Source organism: Ruditapes philippinarum, unplaced genomic scaffold (genome assembly GCF_026571515.1).
Source record: "Ruditapes philippinarum isolate M1 unplaced genomic scaffold, ASM2657151v2 ctg9019_1_1_1_1, whole genome shotgun sequence".
In the NCBI taxonomy this organism is placed as follows: domain Eukaryota; kingdom Metazoa; phylum Mollusca; class Bivalvia; order Venerida; family Veneridae; genus Ruditapes; species Ruditapes philippinarum.
Genome location: NW_026856487.1, coordinates 31,054 through 51,908, shown reverse-complemented (window position 1 = coordinate 51,908; position 20,855 = coordinate 31,054). Strand labels below are relative to the sequence as shown.

The following is a 20,855-nucleotide window of genomic DNA, read 5'->3' as shown; positions in this document are numbered from 1 at the left end:
GACACAAAACAATTGTAAAGACATCAACATATTTGTTTACAGTTATTAAATATGCATAGACTCAATAAATCTGCAATAAAAGAGATGCAAATGTTGGTAATTGAAGTATACCTGAAATCATGTGATTTTGAGATGTTGAAAGATACTATAGTAATCTGCAATAATAAATGGACTATTTTTGTATTTTGAGATATAAGTTGGAGCATAGGAATTGTTATTTTGACATAAAATGATAAACTTTGTATTTCCTATTGTGGAGATATCGTATCTATTTATATGAGAAGGAATCCAGATTATAATTTATGATTGAGGTATCTTTTTTGTTTGATAAGGAATCTAGATTAAAATTTATGATTGAGAAAGAAGGTTTCAAGATTAAAATTTATTATTACGGTTGATATATTAATATACTGTGTATATTTCTTTCAGTATTGTGGCATTACTATCAGTGTATGGCATTTAAATTTGTGTATATTATTACAGGCATCATAATTAGTTGTAAACATATTTAGCTGTCTGTTTCGAAGAAAAGGCCAGCTTTAATGATTGCTGGGTTGTCAAAGGTGTTGTGCAAAAACTTTAAATTTTTAATTATTCAAACATTGCAAAAGGTATTACCATGAAACTTGGAATACTTGCTTATCATGATCTGATGCAGTGGTAAGACAAGGGACATAATTCTGAAAGCAATATTTTTGGAGTTATGCCCCTTTTTACTTGAGAATTTTTAACAGACGAGTGTTAACACTGTTTGCTGCTTGCAGTTTTCTTGTTAACCAAAGACAGTTATCTTGTTAACCAAAGACGTAGCCTAAAACAATCATCCCTAAGGTCTAAACCGATCAGCTCTCAAGTGTGATTGCTAAGTAAATTTGCTTGCTGCATGTTCGTATAAAAGGTTCTAAATTCATGATTTGAATTGATTTAAGTGTGAGCCCATATTTATAACATTTAATCATGTTGGACAAACCACCTTAATGTTAGAATAACAAATATTTATGTTGTACTTGAAATTTGAGCATTTTCCCTCCATAGGGGGGCTGGTTATTGTAGCTTGTCTGTATTGCATAGGGCATTAAATGTCAAAAGGATTTGTTGCTACATGTTGTCAATAGCTTTTTAGCTGTGACTTTTCATCAATGTTAGTTAATTATTATTGTTTTGAGATTTGTCTGTGTTTAATAAATGATGTATGACTTTAAAAAAGATAACAAAAGTTTGTTTTCTATACCTCTGAGTTTTTGTGTTGTGGCAATGGCTTCTACAGAGTACTCTCCTGCGCATCGATCAAATGTTTCACTACCGCTCACTGTCTGAAGTAACGCGAGTATATTTAGTATGCTGCGAAGGGAGCAAACTACAGAGTGGTGGCAACATACAGGGATTGCTTTTCTGTCTCTCAGTCTGTCACAATACTTGTCAAAAAACTACTGGTGCAAGGTCGTCCAAACATTCCATGAATGGTCAGTACTAAGTGTTGTTGTGCATATCATGGCACTTTACAGTTTTAGTGATTTTTGTCAGAGTTGTGGCCCTGTAATTATTTTATATCACCCCCCCCCCCCCCACAAAAAAAAATGGATTATGTAGGAAACTGTTTGTCCTATAACATCCCATCTCAGGAACAGGAAGTGACTGGTAGAGATATTAATTTAAAACTTGGCACATCAAAGCAATATTGCATTGTTATTGTCTGTGTCAAGTTTCATAACTCTTATAGTTTAATAGAATTATTCCCCTTTGTAACTTAGAATATATCCCAAAAATATACCAAAGTGGCTATAGCTTTATTGTTTATTAATTAATATTCTTCATACTTGGACACAACACTCCTTTGAAAATGTTCCTTCAAATGTAAAAAGATTTCATACGTCAAAGTGATGTATTTTCAATATCATAACTCACCATAAAATGAAATTATGGTTGTGTTGTGTATTCTTCTTGATCTTTCACTGAACAGAACAGAATGGAAACTCAGTCTTTTTCAAACAGTACCATTTGACTTATATCTACTCATAAATGTTAGTACTATATCAAACATAGATGTGTTCACACTTGGAGTTGTAAAACACTGAACAAAAACGTTTTTAAACATAGTTATATTTAGATGTTCGGGAGTACAACAGACAAAATTGAGTTGAACACCTGGATAGCGAAATTTCTACAAAAGGCACTCATATTTGAGACAAGTGTTTGTGACTGACCTAGATGCACTGTCATTGATGACCCTATTAGAGCAGCTTCGGGGTCATAGATCTAGATTCTCCCACAACTTCCATGCTAATGAATCCGTTGATCACTTAATTAATATCAATACCATATGAGCCGCGTCATGACAAAACCAACATAATGGGTTTGCGACCAGCATGGATCCAGACCAGCCTGCGCATCCGCGCAGTCTGATCAGGATCCATGCTGTTCGCTTACCAACCCTTTTACTTTAAGTAGAGAAACTGATAGCGAACAGCATGGATCCTGATCAGACTGCGCGGATGCGCAGGCTGGTCTGGATCCATGCTGGTCGCAAACCCATTATGTTGGTTTTGTCGTGTTGCGGCTTATTATTATATCTTAATAAGAATGACTACAGAGCTTTACATAGGTCCATATATACTCGAAATAATTTGACGTGCCAAAGCTAGATATTTTTGTTCTTGGTCAGAATCTCGCTTCCATATTTCAGTCACGGTTTACTGGTGCGCTATTACTTTAAAAAAGTTTGCTCTTGTGCATATCTAAACTATGGAAAGACATTTATGCCGTTATCTAAGTTAGAAAAGTTGACAACTAAGATGTCATTGTGCAATATTTAAGCAAATTTAATTCAAGGTTTAAGGCAACATTTGAAGAATTATTAATACAGATTATAAGCAATATTTCTGATGCAAAGCCGCTAGTAAATATTTACAATTGGTTATATGACATTTCTTGTGTGAGGTTAGAGTTAACAATGGTAACCTGCGTAGAACATTTGAAAATGATTTAATGTATAAGTTATAATTCTTGTTTATCTTCGACCATTACATGTTGAACTCAATTCTTGGTTTAAATTTGTTAACTTTATTACGACTTTCACCTTTGTGTTGAGTTATTTAGAAAGTGACGTCACGTGTCTATATCGTGACAATAGTATTTCCGGAGTTGTCATATACATTTTGTAATACATATTTTGCATCTTGTTCTCCACACATGTACAAAACGAAAACAATATTTTTACACCAGTACCATTTTGTTTTACACCAGTACCATTTTGTATTACACCAGTACCAATGTCACACGAAAAGTACATTGTTAGAGAGTACAATAAACATGCGTGAATTTCAATAATTCAATTATAGTTTTGTTTGAAATGACGGATTGTCAAGTCCGTCAATTTTGTCGGGAGATTTTGAAGTATCGGTTTTGATGTCGTCATTTCCGGTAAATGCTGGTCCCCAAAGTTTTTCTTGTGGGATGATTTCCGGATTTCTTATTTCTTCTGGTGGGCCCCATAGCTCATTTGGGCGTAAGTTTATTTTCAGCCTCTGTGGAAAAAAAAGAAGAAATTTTCTTTATAATTTCAAGTAATAATGTAGATGTTTTCAAAAGAATTGTATTAGATATATATCCATCCGTTAATAGGATAATTAATATTTCAGTATGTTATACGGCAAACTACTTGTGTTAACTATTTTCCTAAACAAAAATGGATCTAAATTCTCTTCAAACCAACATGTCTACTTATTAAAAAGTTCACAAGAAAAGAATTTGTCCCATGACTTCTATTAAGACTAAAACAAACTAACAATACAATATAACAACCAATATATCACAGACAATATAACAAACAATATATCACAGACAATATAACAAACAATATATCACAGAAAGAAAATAAGTTCAGCAGTAACTTTTACCTCAAATAATGTCCCTGGTGTTTTGTATAGTCTATAGATGACGTATATTGGTATAGGGGCGAGGGAAAAGGCAGCGATACACCATCCTAATCCGATATGCCATTGCTCGTACTCGTAACTGCCGTATGAAGGTGGTTCATAGGTGTATACGGTGAAACCGAGGGTGACCTTGAATAAAATTCACATGTTTAAAGGCTTGAGCTTTAATGAGTCAATGGGCCTATAACATACAAATTGGCTAACTATGGCATGTGTTTTCTTCTAATGATACCTACGTAATTGATTGACCACCAGTGACATCTGCATAAATGCATAACATATCAGTTGCCAATAGTATTTGCATTTATACATGTAACATTGGTTGCCAATAGCAGTTGCATTAATGCATAAAATATTGCTGGCCACATATGCATTACCGCATGAAGGTTGCCCATTGCACATGCAGTAATGCATAAAATATTGCTCGGCAATGACATCTGTATTAACGTTTCCTATTACATCATATCTGCATTGATGCATAAAATATTGGTTGTCAATGCCATCTGCAGTAAAGCATAACTTATTGGTTGCCAGGGGCATCTGCTTAAAAGTATAAAAGTTTGGCTGCCAATGACGTCAACAGATGCAATGTAAATTGCCAATCGGTTGGAAAGGCACTTGTATGAATGCTTTAAAACATACCGCAAGAAGTAAAGGAGTTGTAACACACCAGGCAATTTTGAATAACAACGGTACCCCCTTTCCTGTCATCTCCCGCATATTTGCATCAACTCTTTTGATACCTTTAATTGCATGTAAAGATATTGTATGTCACGTGACCTATACAATTATGCTAACAGTGTGATTTATCAAATTTCTTTCTAATGTTTCCTTACCCTGCCAAAACATTATCAGAACCAGATATCAAATAATTAAAATTAAAAAAAGACATTTAAAGTTGGCAACTCAACAACGGGTTTCTACATAATGTAACAAACATGAAGTGGAACTTTAAGTTAACAGTGATATTAAATAAATCACGCTCTGATAATATGTACATATTTCTAAATATTCATTATATTCACTTGATAAACTACAACAATTGTTATTTTGAAATAACATATTCTAATATTCTGGTAATACTCACCGTAGACATATGCCATCACTAACAACTCAATTAGAGCAAATATTGTCACAGAAAATGTCGCCGCATACCAGTCCAACAGTGTGAGTAGATAGTAACCACCCTGTAGTTAAAATCTGGAGATAATGAACATCATCATCATCATCGTCGTCGTCGTCTTCGTCGTCAGTATCATCATCTTCAAAATCATTATTACAGTAGTCGTCGTCGTCTTCATCACCACGTACCATCATCATCATTATCATCATTACCATCATCATCATTACTATCATCACAATCATCATTATCGTCGTCATCATCATTATCCTCATCTTCGTCATCATTATCATCATCATCATATGCTCAAACCAATTCTTAACCTACCATCCGATGATCGACGTCGTCGTTGCCATCATCATCATCACAATCGTCATCAACATCATCATGATATAACCATCATCATCATCATCATCATCATCATCGTTATCATAATAACGCTCAAAACAATTCGTAATTGTTTTCAATATATCCGGATAAGATTTTGAAATATACTCACATTTGTTATAATTATGTAGTTCATTGAAAATAATGCCTTAATTTGGAACGAGCTTACTTGATAATATTTCATACCAGGGCATTAGTCAAACCTTTGAATGAAATTGTATTGCTGATGAATAGACAACAAATTTGGTTACTGAACGCAAAGAATGAGTTATGATTTGCTATAATTACCCCTGTGACTTGAGGAATTGCGAGCAGGAACGCTAACACAATTACTATAAGTGTAAGCTGAGTTGTCTTTCCATGTAAACGTTTGCTAAACTCGTCTTTAATTGCTGTCACGACAATCTCGTAGTTTGGAAACTATAAATAATTGTTTGACATGAATAAATCAATCGACAGTTCGTGGAATGAAACAGAAGAGACAACTGAGCTATGTGACCCAAATTCATGCATAAAGGCCCATTATGGCTAAGATATGCTTTTATTTTTATTTCTGTTGTTTTTTTTGCATCTTGTAACAGCTTCTAAATCTATATTTATTTTCTACATACATGAACTATCTTTTGCATCTTTAGCTATGTTGGTAATTAGTATAATGATAGTGATTTAGTATCTTGTATGGAAGTCAAAATATTACTTTGTTTACATTTTGCTACCTGTACGGCACATGACTGTGAGTTCTGTGCTACTTTTTCAGTTGTTAAACATCTAAAATGCTCTAAATCCATTATTTAAACATTATAAAACAAATGTTAAACATTTCAAAATACTTAAAAAAGACATGGATTTCTTGGGCATATTGGGCCTTTAATATATTTGAAAACCAGGCAAAGTTTAAATAAATTCTACTACAAAGTATTTATTCAGCATATATGTCTATATAAAACTGTACCTGGCATACATCTTTGATTTTTTTCTTTTTAGTGCAACCAACGTGTCCGTTAAAAATGAAGAAAGGGATCCAAATGGAATAAAATATGATATTGTCTATACATTGCGAACAGAAATTATTATTCACCATACAATGTTGCTTTATTTCTTACTTGAGAGTCTATTCCCAGGAATATTGACATAAAGAAGAATAAGGCACACCAGAGTTGAGGTGGAGGTAAATAGTTGGCCGCCTCAGGATAAGCGATAAAACCTAAACCGTACCCTGTATGAAATAAAATAAGAAACTGAAATATATTATTCTCAGATATACTTGTAAAGTATGGTAACAGTTTTAACGATAAATTTGCAATGGACATGAGGATGTCAGACTACCTCTTGCTAAATTTGCAGATGGACAATAGGAGGACTACCTGCTGAATTTGTAGATGGATCAGAGGATGACTACCTGCTAACTTTGCAGATGTACAAGATAATTACTATCTGCTAAATTTGCAATGGACATGGGGATGACTACCTGCTAAATTTACAGATGGACAAGAGGATGACTACCTGCTAAATTTACAGATAGACAAGAGGATAACTACCTTCTAAATTTGCAATGGACATAGGGATGACTACCTGCTAAATTTGCAGACGGAAAGAGGATGACTACCTGCTAAATTTACATTCGGACAATAGGATGACTACCAGCTAAATTTGCAGACGGACAAAAGGATGACTACTAGCTAAATTTGCAAATAGACCTGCCGGATGGCTACCAACTAAATTTGCAAATATACCTTAGGCTGACTGCCAGATACATTCTTACAGTATCCTTAAACTTTAAATTCTAAAACTCCTAGATATCTGATTTATCCATTAAAAATAGCCAAGGTTTTAAGTTTTGAAAATGCTCTGAAAATATCGAAATAAATGCTGAAAACAATACCAAAAACATTAAAGGTATTATTACGGTTGAAATAATAATAACGTTTCTGTTTCTTTTGCATAAGAGATTTTGGTTTTCCTTTAATAAACTACTAAACTATGTGTGTCCTGGAAGTAAAACGCATGCGCTGTAACATATTCGTAACACATTTCTGGACACGAATTCCATATCTACAGACTATGCCATTCATTACAAAAGTCCATTACATAACTCGGCTATCTAGATTAAAGTATAATATACAGAAGAAGAAGAACGTTGACGATTCTGAGTATTAAACTACAACTTATAAAAGCCTCAAGTTTGGAAGAAATGTAAGACATTGTATGTCATTTCTTGCGGGTACAAAAACTCGCAACTCCTGAAAATGTCAAAGCATAAATGACTGACAGAAATACCTGACTGATTAAAGCTTTTGATGTCAATTCCAGTTTCATGTGACACGTGTCCGAGTACCGAGAAGATAACGAAGCCTCCGGAAAAACCGGCCAGCAAATCCATTAAACAAACTAAAATCGCATCCCTGAAAAACGAATGACGAAAACTTGAACATGTGAAAGTTTTGCAAATTGGATGTATTTTTTTCCCGGGCGCCCACAGTGGGATAACTCTATATATTTTCCCCGTCATTGGCATGATATGAAAAGTGACTATCACCGGAAACCGTTTTAGCTTATTAATCAAAGCGCTGATAGTACCTTCATTCGTGACTTTTTTCAATTTGTCCATTTTTTTTTAAAGTTAAAGACTGTAACAGAAAACTGGAAATGAAAGGTAGGAGGGATATATTACAGGCTCTATTCATTGATGTGTGATACAATCATAAGAATAAGATGCAATATAAACATTTAAATTCATCAAATATTTGTTACTTTTTGTAGAAATTAAAAACAAAATTTTTTAAGCATCCAACTACTTACGTCTACTTTTCATACAAAATTGTTATAGTGTAGCATGCTCAAATCGGCTAATTCTACGGTGTTCTATTTCGTTCACTACCACACGACAATCATCGCCTTCACTTGTCAACAAAGACACTTAAAAAGGCGCCATTCTAACGGATTTTACTAGCAAAATTAAAAATGGACGAAATAGGGACACAGTATAATTTATATTCGGTCGAATTTTCTAAACGGTAGTGTATTCACTTAGTTGCCAAGGGAACGCAAAAGCACGCATGTTTATTTACCATCTCACTACGAACATGAATGATTGCCCATTTTAAGGAATCATAAGACGATGTACAGTGAAACAAATTACCTCATACAGTTGTTGGTAAACTTGTTGTAACTGGCGAAGGTGATCATTCCGCCAAAGCCAGGTCCGACCGAAACAAAAACTTGCATACAAGCTTCAGCCCATATCTAAATCATTTCCAAGAATTTAATTATTATAGAAGTACGTATAATAATCATGTTGAAAATTCCATTAAAACACACGCACGCACGCACGCGCGCGCACGCACGCACATTTGTAGGAACAAAAACATGAATAAACATATTTAGTGAAAAGCCTATATTTCCAAGGCCACATAAAGAAAATATGTATCTTATTATCAACATAAGTTTAACATTTTTATAAGCATATTCTTTACCAAAGATTGGATGCATATGTAGAATAAAATTTAGTTGACCGCTGTGGTTTTAAAGGAAGGAAAGAAAATGAAGCAACTTATGAAATATTGCTAAAAGCTTATGTAGTGTTAATTAAGAATCTTTTGATAGAAAGTGAAGACAAAATACTCACTTTGGTTTCTGTCAGTTTGCTAAGGTCAGGAGTAAGATAATATTTGATACCAATTTCTGCTCCCGGTAAAATGGCCCCTCTTACAAGAAAGATGGCAAGTAAAACGAATGGTCCAAGGACAGTAAAGTATACTACCTGTTAAATGATAAACATCGTTATAAAATGTTTGACACGCCGAAATGTTTTAGCATTTTTATTTCATTTTCATAAAAGTATAGGAAACTATGTTATGTATGTTTTACAACCAGTCAACTAAAAAATAGCAAAAGCAAAGACAAAGACGACGGCGGCGGCAGCAGCAGCAGCGATGATGAGGATAACGACGACGATGACAACAACAACAACAACGGAAGTAGCAGCCGAAGCTGCAGCGACGACGATGATAACAACACCATCATCATCATCATCAACAACAACAACAGCAGCGAAATAAAACCTACTTTTTTGATAGAGATCTACTTATTTATAAAGAGTCCCTTGTGGTTGAGGGTTGCCTTCCATGTTTGAGGTATAAGAATTCCTCCACCATTTATCCCCGGCCTGCGTGATCGTAAGAGGCGACTAAATGCGTTCGGATAACTGGAGTCTATGCATTTCTCCAGCAGGTGCGATGGTTTAAACCCTGGTGTTGCTTCGAAGTATGTAACAGCCGAGGTTTAGCTAAAATCCTCTTTCCTGGTCGTCGCTATATGACCGATACCGTCATGGTACGCGCCCAAACAAACAAACAAATAAAAATACATTTTTACGTACCTTACCGGTTAGTTTGACTCCTTTAAATATACAAAGGAAGCATAAAACTTCTATGGCAGCAAGACATCCTAGAAGCGGCCAATTGATGGAGCCTAATTCATCTAAACCATCCGTCATATCCAAAGCCTTGTATCTAAACAAAGTAACTATGCATGCTTCAAATACTTTTTATAGCAGGAATACGAGACTGGGTCAACATGTAATGCAATATGGTCAATAAATTTAACAAAAGAGCAAATATTTTACAATTTTTTATTTCAACCTTTTCGAAACAATCTCCAGAGGAAAGCAAAGTTTCAGACGTTTAATCTTTTAATTCAACACAGTCCTCCTTAGGCATACTTTTCAATAACTGAAAATTGCCGCCCCAAGTCCAATTATACCCTTATAACCATGCCCTGCAGGATGTTTTTCAGTTTAGGAAAGAGGAAGAAGTCACAGGGGTGCCAAGTGTAGAGACTATGGCGGATGTTGAAGGACAGTCACTCGTTTTTTCTTCAAAAATATAATCAATTACAGTAGCTTCTTTGTGCGGAATATATAAGCCTTTCATACCAGTCGAAGGACCAACTTTATTCAGTGTGGCCATACCACGTGACTATGACGTCATTTTCGGCATCATTTCCAAGACAAATGTTGCTCGATTCGGAATTGAAAATAGCCGTAAATATTTTATGTCTGTGCCAATTTCTTTGGGATATACACCAGTCTACGGGGAAAAATATAAGCTTTCCAAAGAATATTGGATCGTCGTCAGTTTATAAGCCGTTTTATCAAACACTTTGCATAACCTTGGAAGTTGCTTGTATTTGAGCGGGCTTCAGTTGCAAGCTCTTTCGTTTTCTGGCGTTATCTGGTGTACGCCATGATTAAAAAGTCAGGTTTACATCAACCGGGAGTACGGAAGGCAAAACTCTACCTAAATATGTTCATATTTTTATTATGAATGACATAAATCTTACATTTTTCTTCAATTGTCAATTCTGGCACCTGTTCCAAGTCGAAAAAAAGGACTACAGTTTAAAGCAGATTTTAGAATCTGTTGCAAATGCAAAGCATCATGCCTACCGTACTCTTTCTACAATTTAGTTTTTTATTGTTGATCTTTCACAGAGAGATTGTGGAAAAAAAACTAATGTTTCTTAAAGCAATTACACTTACATGTATCGCAATAGTGCACGACACGTAGATTTAGTCCTGTCGAAAAATAATATTTTTGGTTTCGTTTTGAAGATGTTTGAAGTATTGCTCATCTTATCCTGTAGTTAAAATGTGTTTTATTCTATTTCACAATGGAGAAATTGATAAGAAATATATGTGCTCTTAGTGAGAGAAAGAGTTAAAATAAAAAAAAACAAAAAAACTTTTGTATGCTACGGAAATTGTTACACTTTAACGCGAGTGTTGTAAAGTTATAAGGTAATTTTTTTCATTCTATTTTTTGTAAAGAGTAACTGACAAACACTGACACACGTGAATGTGACGAATAGGTTCTTCTGTCGTCAAAAGAGAGACTTTTAAAAGGTATATATTTGGAATTGCCGTATTATAAATTTCTATAGAGTTTGATAAACGAAATCACAGTTTGAAGTACTATGCACATTAATCAGTATCAAAATCAAGAATCTAATTGCCACGCGCATTAACATGACGTTGACATTTTATGCTAATTAAACTATAAGCACTTTCATCATCAATAAAGAGCGAGAATGGAGACCATGTGGAATAAACAAAGTAAAAAATAGTAAACAGATAAATGATTTTACAAAACAAAACATCAAAAAGACGGAAATAACAATGATTATCAATAATTATATGAATATTTACATTAAGATCTGTAATAGCAACACCGGCAAGATCTATAACTGGGGTCCATATGACACTGATGCGTCCATTGAATAATTGATAGCTAACATAAACTAAGTAAAATTACGATTACTTTTGAAGAGTATATTCAATTTTTATACTTCAACTGTCAAATGACTTACTTCTTTATTTACATATCAGATAATTCACTTATTTGGCAAATGCATTATGTTTATCATGTTTTAGATTTTAATATGTGGTCCTTTTTTAAATCTTAAAGTGCTACAAAAATCATGTTGAGGACATCTGCATGTCATGCCGCGTGTAATAATCCATGTATTTACAGCCAATGACCACATCGATAAGAAATAGTCCCAAATAGCCCTATCGTTTTTATTTAGTTGAAAGAGACATTATTGTTAAAACATTCTACTCGATTTAAATGTTTTCAAACCATAAATATTCCGTTCCCTTCCTCTCTTTATTACAATGTGTATTATAGTGAGCTCTCTGATAAAGCTGGGTTGACTGATATAATTAACTAAATTTGTCAGATATGCAGTTTATTAACAGAAATAAATGCAATAATAAAATAAATAGTGTTTAGTGTTCCTAAGTGAACGAAGTTATATCCAGTTCACGAGAAACGGTTACCGTGGGTATGAAAACAGGATGTAAAAATATTTTTATCAACGAGTGCCACTGTGTTAAAAAGCTGAATATATCATACTAAAACATTGCTACAGGTTCTTTACCAAGTATATACGAGTATATATGGTTATACGTATAAATAACTCTTTTCAAAAGAATAACATTTGACTTGAAAATTGCCGCGTTGAGGCGTAAAGTTCCCTTTTCACAGTATACAAATGGAAGTGATCCTGAATGTGCACGTTCATTGGACAGGCTAGCTAAGTCAAACCGAGCCTGCAACATTTTCAATTTGGCCGTTTTTTGCGATATTTAGAGTTTCTGTTTTCTCTCTATTTTGAATATTCCACGTTTAGTATTGCTTCATGACACTAATAGATTTTTCATAATCATTACCGTGAAAGAGAAAATGATTATATTCTTTACAAATGCTTTTTACGACTTTTAAAATCACTTATAGCGCAGCGAGTAAAAATCATTTAAATATTCATTTGTGTTTATGTAAATCGTATAATAGTAAATAAAATATAAAATGTTTTTCATGGTTAACATAATTATAGAAAGAGAACGGTAGGCATGTTGCTTTGCATTTGCAACGGGTTCTAAAATCTGCTTTAAACTGTAGTCCTTTTTTTTCGACTTGGAACAGGTGCCAGAATTGACAATTGAAGGAAAATGTAAGATTTATGTCATTCATAATAAAAATATGAACATATTTAGGTAGAGTTTTATTCCGTACTCCCGGTTGATTTAAATCTGGCTTTAAATCATGGCGTAGACCAGATAACGCCAGAAAACGAAATAGCTTGCAACTGAAGCCCGCTCAAATACAAGCAACTTCCAAGGTTATGCAAAGTGTTTGATAAAACGGCTTATAAACTGACGAAGATCCAATATTCTGTGGAAAGCTTATATTTTCCCCCGTAGACTGGTGCATATCCCAAAGAAATTGGTACAGAAATAAAATATTTACGGCTATTTTGTTATCCGAATCGAGCAACATTTGTCTTGGAAATGATGCCGAAAATGACGTCATAGTCACGTGGTATGGCCACACTGTTATTGTATTTAAGTGTTTTCAATTTTTCTTTACACGTCATCTCTTTAATTCTCGGATATGACAGTACGGCCTCTAGAAACATATATTTGGACAACAGTTCCACGGGTATTTAAAGAAATAACGTACATAAATTTCTTTACACTTGTCAATCGCTTGGCAATGCATGGTCAACGAAAATGTTTGTTGGCGCAAATCTTTTTGTTAATCTTGCAAAGCTGAGTAAAATAGTGAAAGCAGCGTTCATTACCAGTCTACGGCACCTGTCATATTTAGGAAACATTTCCAGTAAATTTCAAGCGCATTTAACTCGCTCCTTTTCCTGGTCAGACTGGTGTTAGCAAATATGGTATCCATCTGGCAGTAATTCGCCTTACTTTCAAGTGATTCTTCAGAATCGAATAAGTTGACCCTTATGATATCTCTGCGATCTGGGTAAGTGAAAGTCTGGCATCTTAGTCATGCTTATGTTTTGCCAATAGCTGTATGGTGTTTTCTGTAAGCCTGTATTTCAAAACTTAAGTGAGCGCCATATTTGTCATGAAGTTACTCGTGTCAGGTAGTTTTAAATGTAAATAAAATCATTTTTTGAATCGGTACGTTGACTACACACATGAATTTTGTATCTTTGAAGCATAGCGTCACGAGCTAAATTAGAAAGACTTCGTATTGCATTACATATGGATTACCCTTGTAAATCTCCAATCGGATAATAAACTGAAATTATTTCTTTTTTTCCAGGATATTATTATCTAGAATTATTATAAATTTGTGTACTCTACTCATTATAACCATAAATAACATTTTCTTTTCTGAAAAACAAAACAAAAACAACCGCATAAAACATCATCAACCAAATTGAGAAACAAGCAAAACCACAAGTGAACAATTCTTTTTCTTACATAATTATATTCATTCAAATTCACAACAAACCTCATATTTACAATGTTGTTTATGTTCAGAATATCCTGTTCGTTTTATGACAAACAAAAAGTAAAAGAAACAAGAAAATGATTTGAGTGCATTGTTTATAATATATTATAAGGATTTAAATGCGTTAAATGAATGACTAGAATTTTTTGTTCATAAACCAATGTAATATGACGACTATATAGTCTGACTTCCAGGGAAAGGAATACACATGATGCAAAATGTCATGTCCAAATTAAGGGCTTTGAAGCAACGATTTAAACAATGAAAACAACAACTAAAATGTTCTCACTCAGTCCTTACCTTAGAAATTGCTCTGCAGACGTACTTTTCTTTAATTCAGTAACGTTCGAAACCACAGACATCGCCGTTGATGACGATGTAGTGAACATTGTCGTTACATTGTCCAAAAGTGTATCCTTTCCGGATGTTGTTCCGCTTGGCGCTGCGCCTGTGCGAGGAATGCAAACTTCCGCTTCCTGAACGTTCCATTCGTTGTTGCACGTGGTCCAAGGCAGTGTTGGAAAGAAGGAATGGATGAAGTAGAACAGCATCCAGCAGATAACGACACCATAGTAGATGGAAAACAAGAACGTAGATATCACTGTGCCATAGCCTACTCCTGCCAACAAAAGTTGAAACCAATAATCGGCATTATGTTTATAATATGTAGAACATTTAACGAATGAGGCTGTTAAACAGAAATTGTTTTCTTCCTTTTCGATGCAAGGTCAACTTACAGGACACTTGTATAACTCGTAACCATTTAACATGAGACCATCTGAACATTCTTTCGGCATAGAGCAGATATCAAGTCTTTGGGAAAAAAGTCTCTTCTGCAATATTTTCTAATTACACTTCAACAATTGCTGAGTGGCCCGCTGTAATCTCTTACAGTATAAATGTTGCCTAGAGTAACGTTTCCTAACAAATTCAACCAAAATCTTTGTCCCCAAAAGAGAATTGCTCTGCAGAGATTATACTGTTCAAAGCATAAAACACCGTAGAAATACCGTTTAGACAAATATTAAGGTAAAACGGGACTTACCTTTAAGCAGCGGGCACACGTTCCACACCGGTATTGCCCCAGATTGGGAGTATTGTCCCATGATCATTTCAAGATACACAATTGGGATTGCCCCAAATACGTTGAATATTATGATGGGGATCAGGAATGCACCTGAAAGTGAAATAATATGTATACTATATATATACTTAGATGGTTTGAAGCCTTCGGTTAAAATTAAGGCGTACGCTTTTACATGAATTTTTTCCGCGATATTAAACTTGCACCTTGCCCAGTAAAGCCAACCACCATCAAGGAGCTTAACAGACCCTCTTAGAGGAGTGGGTTCGAACCCCACAATACGCCATACACGGGCTTATCAATAGCAGGAGGAGACGGTGTCGGTCCGTAATCAACGCAAATGGGCACCACACACGATATTGACAACATCTTTACACATTTGGCTCACTTTCAAATTCATTCCACTTGTATCACCCATCACAAAAAACCTAAAAAGCCACCCTTAACCAGTTACACCGTTTTCACGCTTCAGTAACAAAAAAACCCAACAAATTAATACACTTTCATATCAAAATTATCAAAATACGTCATATAGCTGCATGTAATTAATTGTTGTATACCCATAAAAATATATAATCGAATAAGTGATCCCTATCAAATTTTGAGTAGTATATGTAGATATCTTTGCAATTAATTAAGCAAGACTCTCTGCAGCTTATAACACGATCGTTTGCATTACTCTACAATCAATAGCCAAGGCTTACAATAAATTTTATTCAACTGCTCTTATCGTCAATGATGAACTTATTACTTTGCAATTATCTTCAAGATAAACAATACTTTTTTTTTGCTTTTCAATTAATAACAAAGGCTAACGTAAGATTTTATTAATCTGCAGTATATTACTAAGAATGGTCTGTCTCTTATTTGTATAATATTATATAGAAAAAAGGAAACATACGGGATATTCCTCGTGCCAAACTGTAACATACGGGGCATTGCGGGTGCCAAACCGTATACCATATTTTCGCTGTGTCTAAATGAACGTAGTGTCACAATACATAAAACATAATATGATTGCGCTTCAGATGCATGGTACGGCGTAGGTTTTAATATTTAGATGTTAACTTTGATATTCTAGAAAGTAATTGATATATGTAACAAGATTCTGAATGAATAAATTATAACGCTACAGGTAAGACTCCGCTTTAGATGGTACGGAATAGTTTTTTTTATATTTAGAAGGCCATTCATTCCTTTAAATTTGAAACATAAGAGATACATGTATGCCAGGCTGCACATCCCTGCAGACTGAACCGGCTGTGTAGTTATGGCTGACTGACTTTAGAAATTTCTATTTTGATATTCCCAGATTGATAGACAGTTTTAAAAAAGTGAACATTTTACAAATTCAGCAGGTAAGATAACACTTGCAAATATGTACAGCCTTACCAGTGTCAGAATGGTCAGTATATTTTTTCGGGATGCCCATCACGTTACCTTTTCTATTACAAGTAGCATAACGTCGTATATAGAAATGAAATGCGAATTTTGACAAGAATGCCCATAAGTAATATTTGAATACAAAGTGTGAAATTTATCTCCAATACTTTATCCATATATAACATTTTTGAAAAGTTTTCAAAATTAAATAATTTTGTTACATACATAGAATGAAAGTAGAAAAACATTTAAGTCAATAGAATGAAAGTAGAAAAACATTAAGCTCAAAATTTCCATGAAATTATATATGATCTTTTTTTAAAATTTCATAGCGGACTTAAAAGGACGTTACGTTATACACGGATTGTTTTGCGATACTTTTGTTGTATATAAACCAATTCAAGAAATATTTATAAAAATTAGCCTTCTTATCGATTGCAATAAGCAAATGGCATATTTTTGCTCTTCCCTTTAATAAAAGGGCGGATAACTCTTTGTCCCTTTCACTTAAGAGAAGGGGAATGCTGTGATGCGTGTATGTGGTCGCACGGTCACTTTCCTTTTAATATGTCCTCGATGCATGTATGTGGTCGCATGGCCGAAAATTTCGAATAAAATACAATGTTTTAATTGCTACGTAATCGTCTGGTGGTTATCTGATAATAACGAGTTTTAAAAGTCTTATTAGGAGAAATAAAAACATTATCATGATCTTGTTTCTACTGTTTAGGAGTTTCAAAAGCCTAAGAATTATTTATATTATAATATACAAAATACAATTTATATGCAAAATACAACTAATGAACCAGACGAAACGTTTCTACATTGTTTTTATCAAAATTTGAAATATTTCTTGAAGATGCACCCATTGAAGACCAATCAACTTTAAAAAGCATCTTTCATTTTCAGCCGATACATTATCGGCCCAAAAGTTAGACATTTACTCAATGTTTATTGTTATCTAATACCTGCAGTTAACTTATGAATCTTGGCAGAAGATTTTGCGACATTTAGCGGCGGTTGCAATGGTGCGACATTTAGTGGCAGCAAGTGCTATATTTAGCTGCGTTGCGACAAATTATGTTCTTGACAAATTTCTAAGGAAACAATTAGAGAAAACGCGTTTGCATAAAGTAGATAACTGTAATGTCCCCGAACTAAATATGAAAACACGCAAATGTCCACCGATTGCTTTTCTGGCTAGGAACAATATTTAAAACTCGAATGCTTACTCGTGAACACGAAGAGAGAATGCGTTTTGTTATAACACGGCGGATGGTGTGTGATAACACGGCGGGCGGTTAACAAACAAAACGACGGGCGGTATGCAATAACACGACGGGCGGTATGCAATAACACGAGGGCGGTATGAAAAAACACGACGGGCGGTAAGCAAAAACACGACGGGCAGTATGCAATAACACGGCGGGCAGTATGTGATAACACGGCGGAAAGTATGCAATAACACGGCGGGCAGTATGTGATAACACGACGGTAAGTATGTGATAACACGGCGGGCAGTATTTGATAACACGGCGGGCAGTATGTGATAACACGGTGGGCAGTATGTGATAACACGACGGGCGTTATGTGATAACACGATGGGCAGAATGTAATAACACGATGGATTGTGTGTGATAACAAGACAGGCGACATATGATAACAAGACAACGGTATATGGTAACACGACAGAAGAAAACTAAAAACGTGACTATGCAAGGGAAAAGACGAGAAGTACTGTAAGACAACATAATAAATGAACAAGTATGAGGGCCAGGAACCATAACACAACTTGCGTACTAAAAAACGCTACTTGTGCCATAATCAATATTTACATAAACGATCGTTAAAAGATTCAGATAAAAATCTTGATTTAAAGGACCTATTTATTAAAAGCCCGTACACATTTGATTGTAAATTATGAATAATCTGCATGCTTCTATTTTGTTTACTTGCTTATATTGATCGTTGTAAATTGTCACTTGATATATAGAGGCCCTTCTGTATTTTCTTTTTGTGAAAAAAGAATGATATATATGAAGAATGGTGGAGGATAACCGTTCATACAGTGCCAGTGTGGAACAAAACAACAACAACAACAAAAAACAACAACAAAAAAAACCCCCAAAAACAAAACAAAACAAAAAAAAATTTTTTAAAAGACCACCACAAACAAAACAACAACAACAACAAAACCAGAAGTACTTCTGCTTATGATTCCCTCGTCAGGGATGTATTTCATGTATAAACACATAGTAGCACCCGAACTTGCTTTACATGACATTGTGTCAATATATATTTTGGATGGACTTGCTGTTTTTACGACAATTTATTCAACTCTTAATTTTGGCGCCTAATGTTTTAATATATTCATTCCAGAATGTAATACATGTATCAAGATTAATTCTCGTTTTGTAAGAGCTTAAAGCCATGGGACCGGGGGATTAGAGGTCCGGGCGCGGCTAGCTGGGGAGGTCGTAGGCAGGCGGCGGGAGGTGATTGAGCATGGTGGGGGCCACGGCAGGGCGGGCGGCAGTTTGATGGCGGGGGGGGTGGGGCCCGCGGGGTGCGTCAGGAGGGGGGGAGGGCGTTGTGGGGTGTGGAGGGTGGAGTGGTGAATAGGGCGGGGAGTGCTAGAGATAGTGAAGGGAGGAGGATGGTGATGTTGGGGGGGAGTGGGTGGACAGCGAGACGAGGGTTAGTTAGCAGGTGGGGACGGGGGTGGGAGGGTGGTGGTGAGGAGGCGGCGTAGGGGAGGGAGGAGTAGGGATGAGGGGAGGACCGTGAATAATGTTGATATAACTTTTGGTCCCGACCTTTTTTAAGTACAATTATAATTTTAAAGATAATGATGTTGATTGTGTAAATATCCAATGTACAAATATACCAATTAACTATAATTCATACCTAAGGTTGTAAATAATTTAAATTAGATATTAATAAATCATAAAAAGACCCTGCGCTTGCTTTGATCCATTTGTTTGCTAAAAGGGAGCGGGAAAAAATTTACAAGATTATTATTAATGGTAATCATTTTAGACGGTCTGGGTTCTGGTTAAAATGACATGACGCTTCATTCATCATTCTGCAGTCTGTAAATCACATGTAACTATTCAATATGTAAATAATTAAGTAATATAAGGAGTTTTTTTCAGTAAAGAGAAAATTCAAATAAAAATCAGTTATAACTCAACGAAGAGCATTTTCAAATTCGAATTTTTGAAGAATTTTTAGAATGAATTAAAATACAAAAAAAAATTTATCCATATATATTGACCCGGGCTTGATGAAGTAGTTTTTTAGTAATTTTTTAGTTTGTCTCTTTTTGCAAATATGACATCGCATGCGCTCTTAAAATATAGTATTTACATAATGAAAAACAATGTCATACAAAAGGTCTCAAAAATATGAGCAATGTTCTACATATTAAGATTTAGAAATGCTCTAATTCCTTAGTAATTGAAATATATTCATAGTTTGTGACAAAGGGAAATACGATTATAAACATTATTTTTCCTCCTAGAAATTATTCAAATGTTTGCTGAAAAAATGTCCGTTCCTGGAGTAAAATTTAGATCTATATCGCCTGAGATAAATCTTTAATTTGTGGTGTACTTTATCAAATTTAATTTGTTCTTCTCAAGACCAGACCTAACGTAACAGCTTTCTGTTTGGTATCCTTTGATTTTTGGTGAAGTCTTTTTTCATCATATCTAAAAATAAAACAGACATGTAAGACAGTCATTGAATATAACATGAATGAAGCACATTTCAAAATAGCTGTTTTATCAACAAAGTATTTTCCTAAATATATAGGAATATACTAGTAACAATACTTTTTGAAGTGATTCAAACTTTCAATTTTCCTTTTTCCTAAATAGTATATTGTTAATTTGATGAATAATGCACTGCAACATATACAATACAGTAATTTAATAACAAATTATCTCAAATTGTCGAAATAACATCCCGCTAATCTTTATCTACAATATATAGTAACATTGATGATATTGTGTTTATGTAAAAGCACAACGCAAAATGTCGGAACATAACTCAAAATGTTCAAAAAGTTCTCTTACATTTCTATAAATATGTTTCTCAATGCAAGTCCAATTTTATGG

The 20,855-nt window shown here is 34.5% G+C and overlaps 1 protein-coding gene across 1 annotated transcript; it reads right to left on the bottom strand.

Annotated features, from left to right (window-relative positions):
* Positions 1-2,769: 2,769 nt before the first annotated feature.
* LOC132746707 (sodium- and chloride-dependent glycine transporter 1-like) lies at positions 2,770-16,314 on the bottom strand. The gene is made up of 13 exons (XM_060735923.1): positions 16,284-16,314; positions 15,313-15,444; positions 14,568-14,886; positions 9,821-9,953; positions 9,068-9,202; positions 8,582-8,685; positions 7,720-7,844; positions 6,546-6,658; positions 5,731-5,862; positions 5,023-5,122; positions 4,578-4,678; positions 3,897-4,064; positions 2,770-3,524 (listed from the first exon to the last, which is right to left on the bottom strand). Exons 1-13 carry the CDS (start codon positions 16,312-16,314, stop codon positions 3,333-3,335), a joined length of 1,785 nt encoding a protein of 594 aa, XP_060591906.1. The 3' UTR covers positions 2,770-3,332.
* Between the last annotated feature and the right edge of the window lie 4,541 nt (positions 16,315-20,855).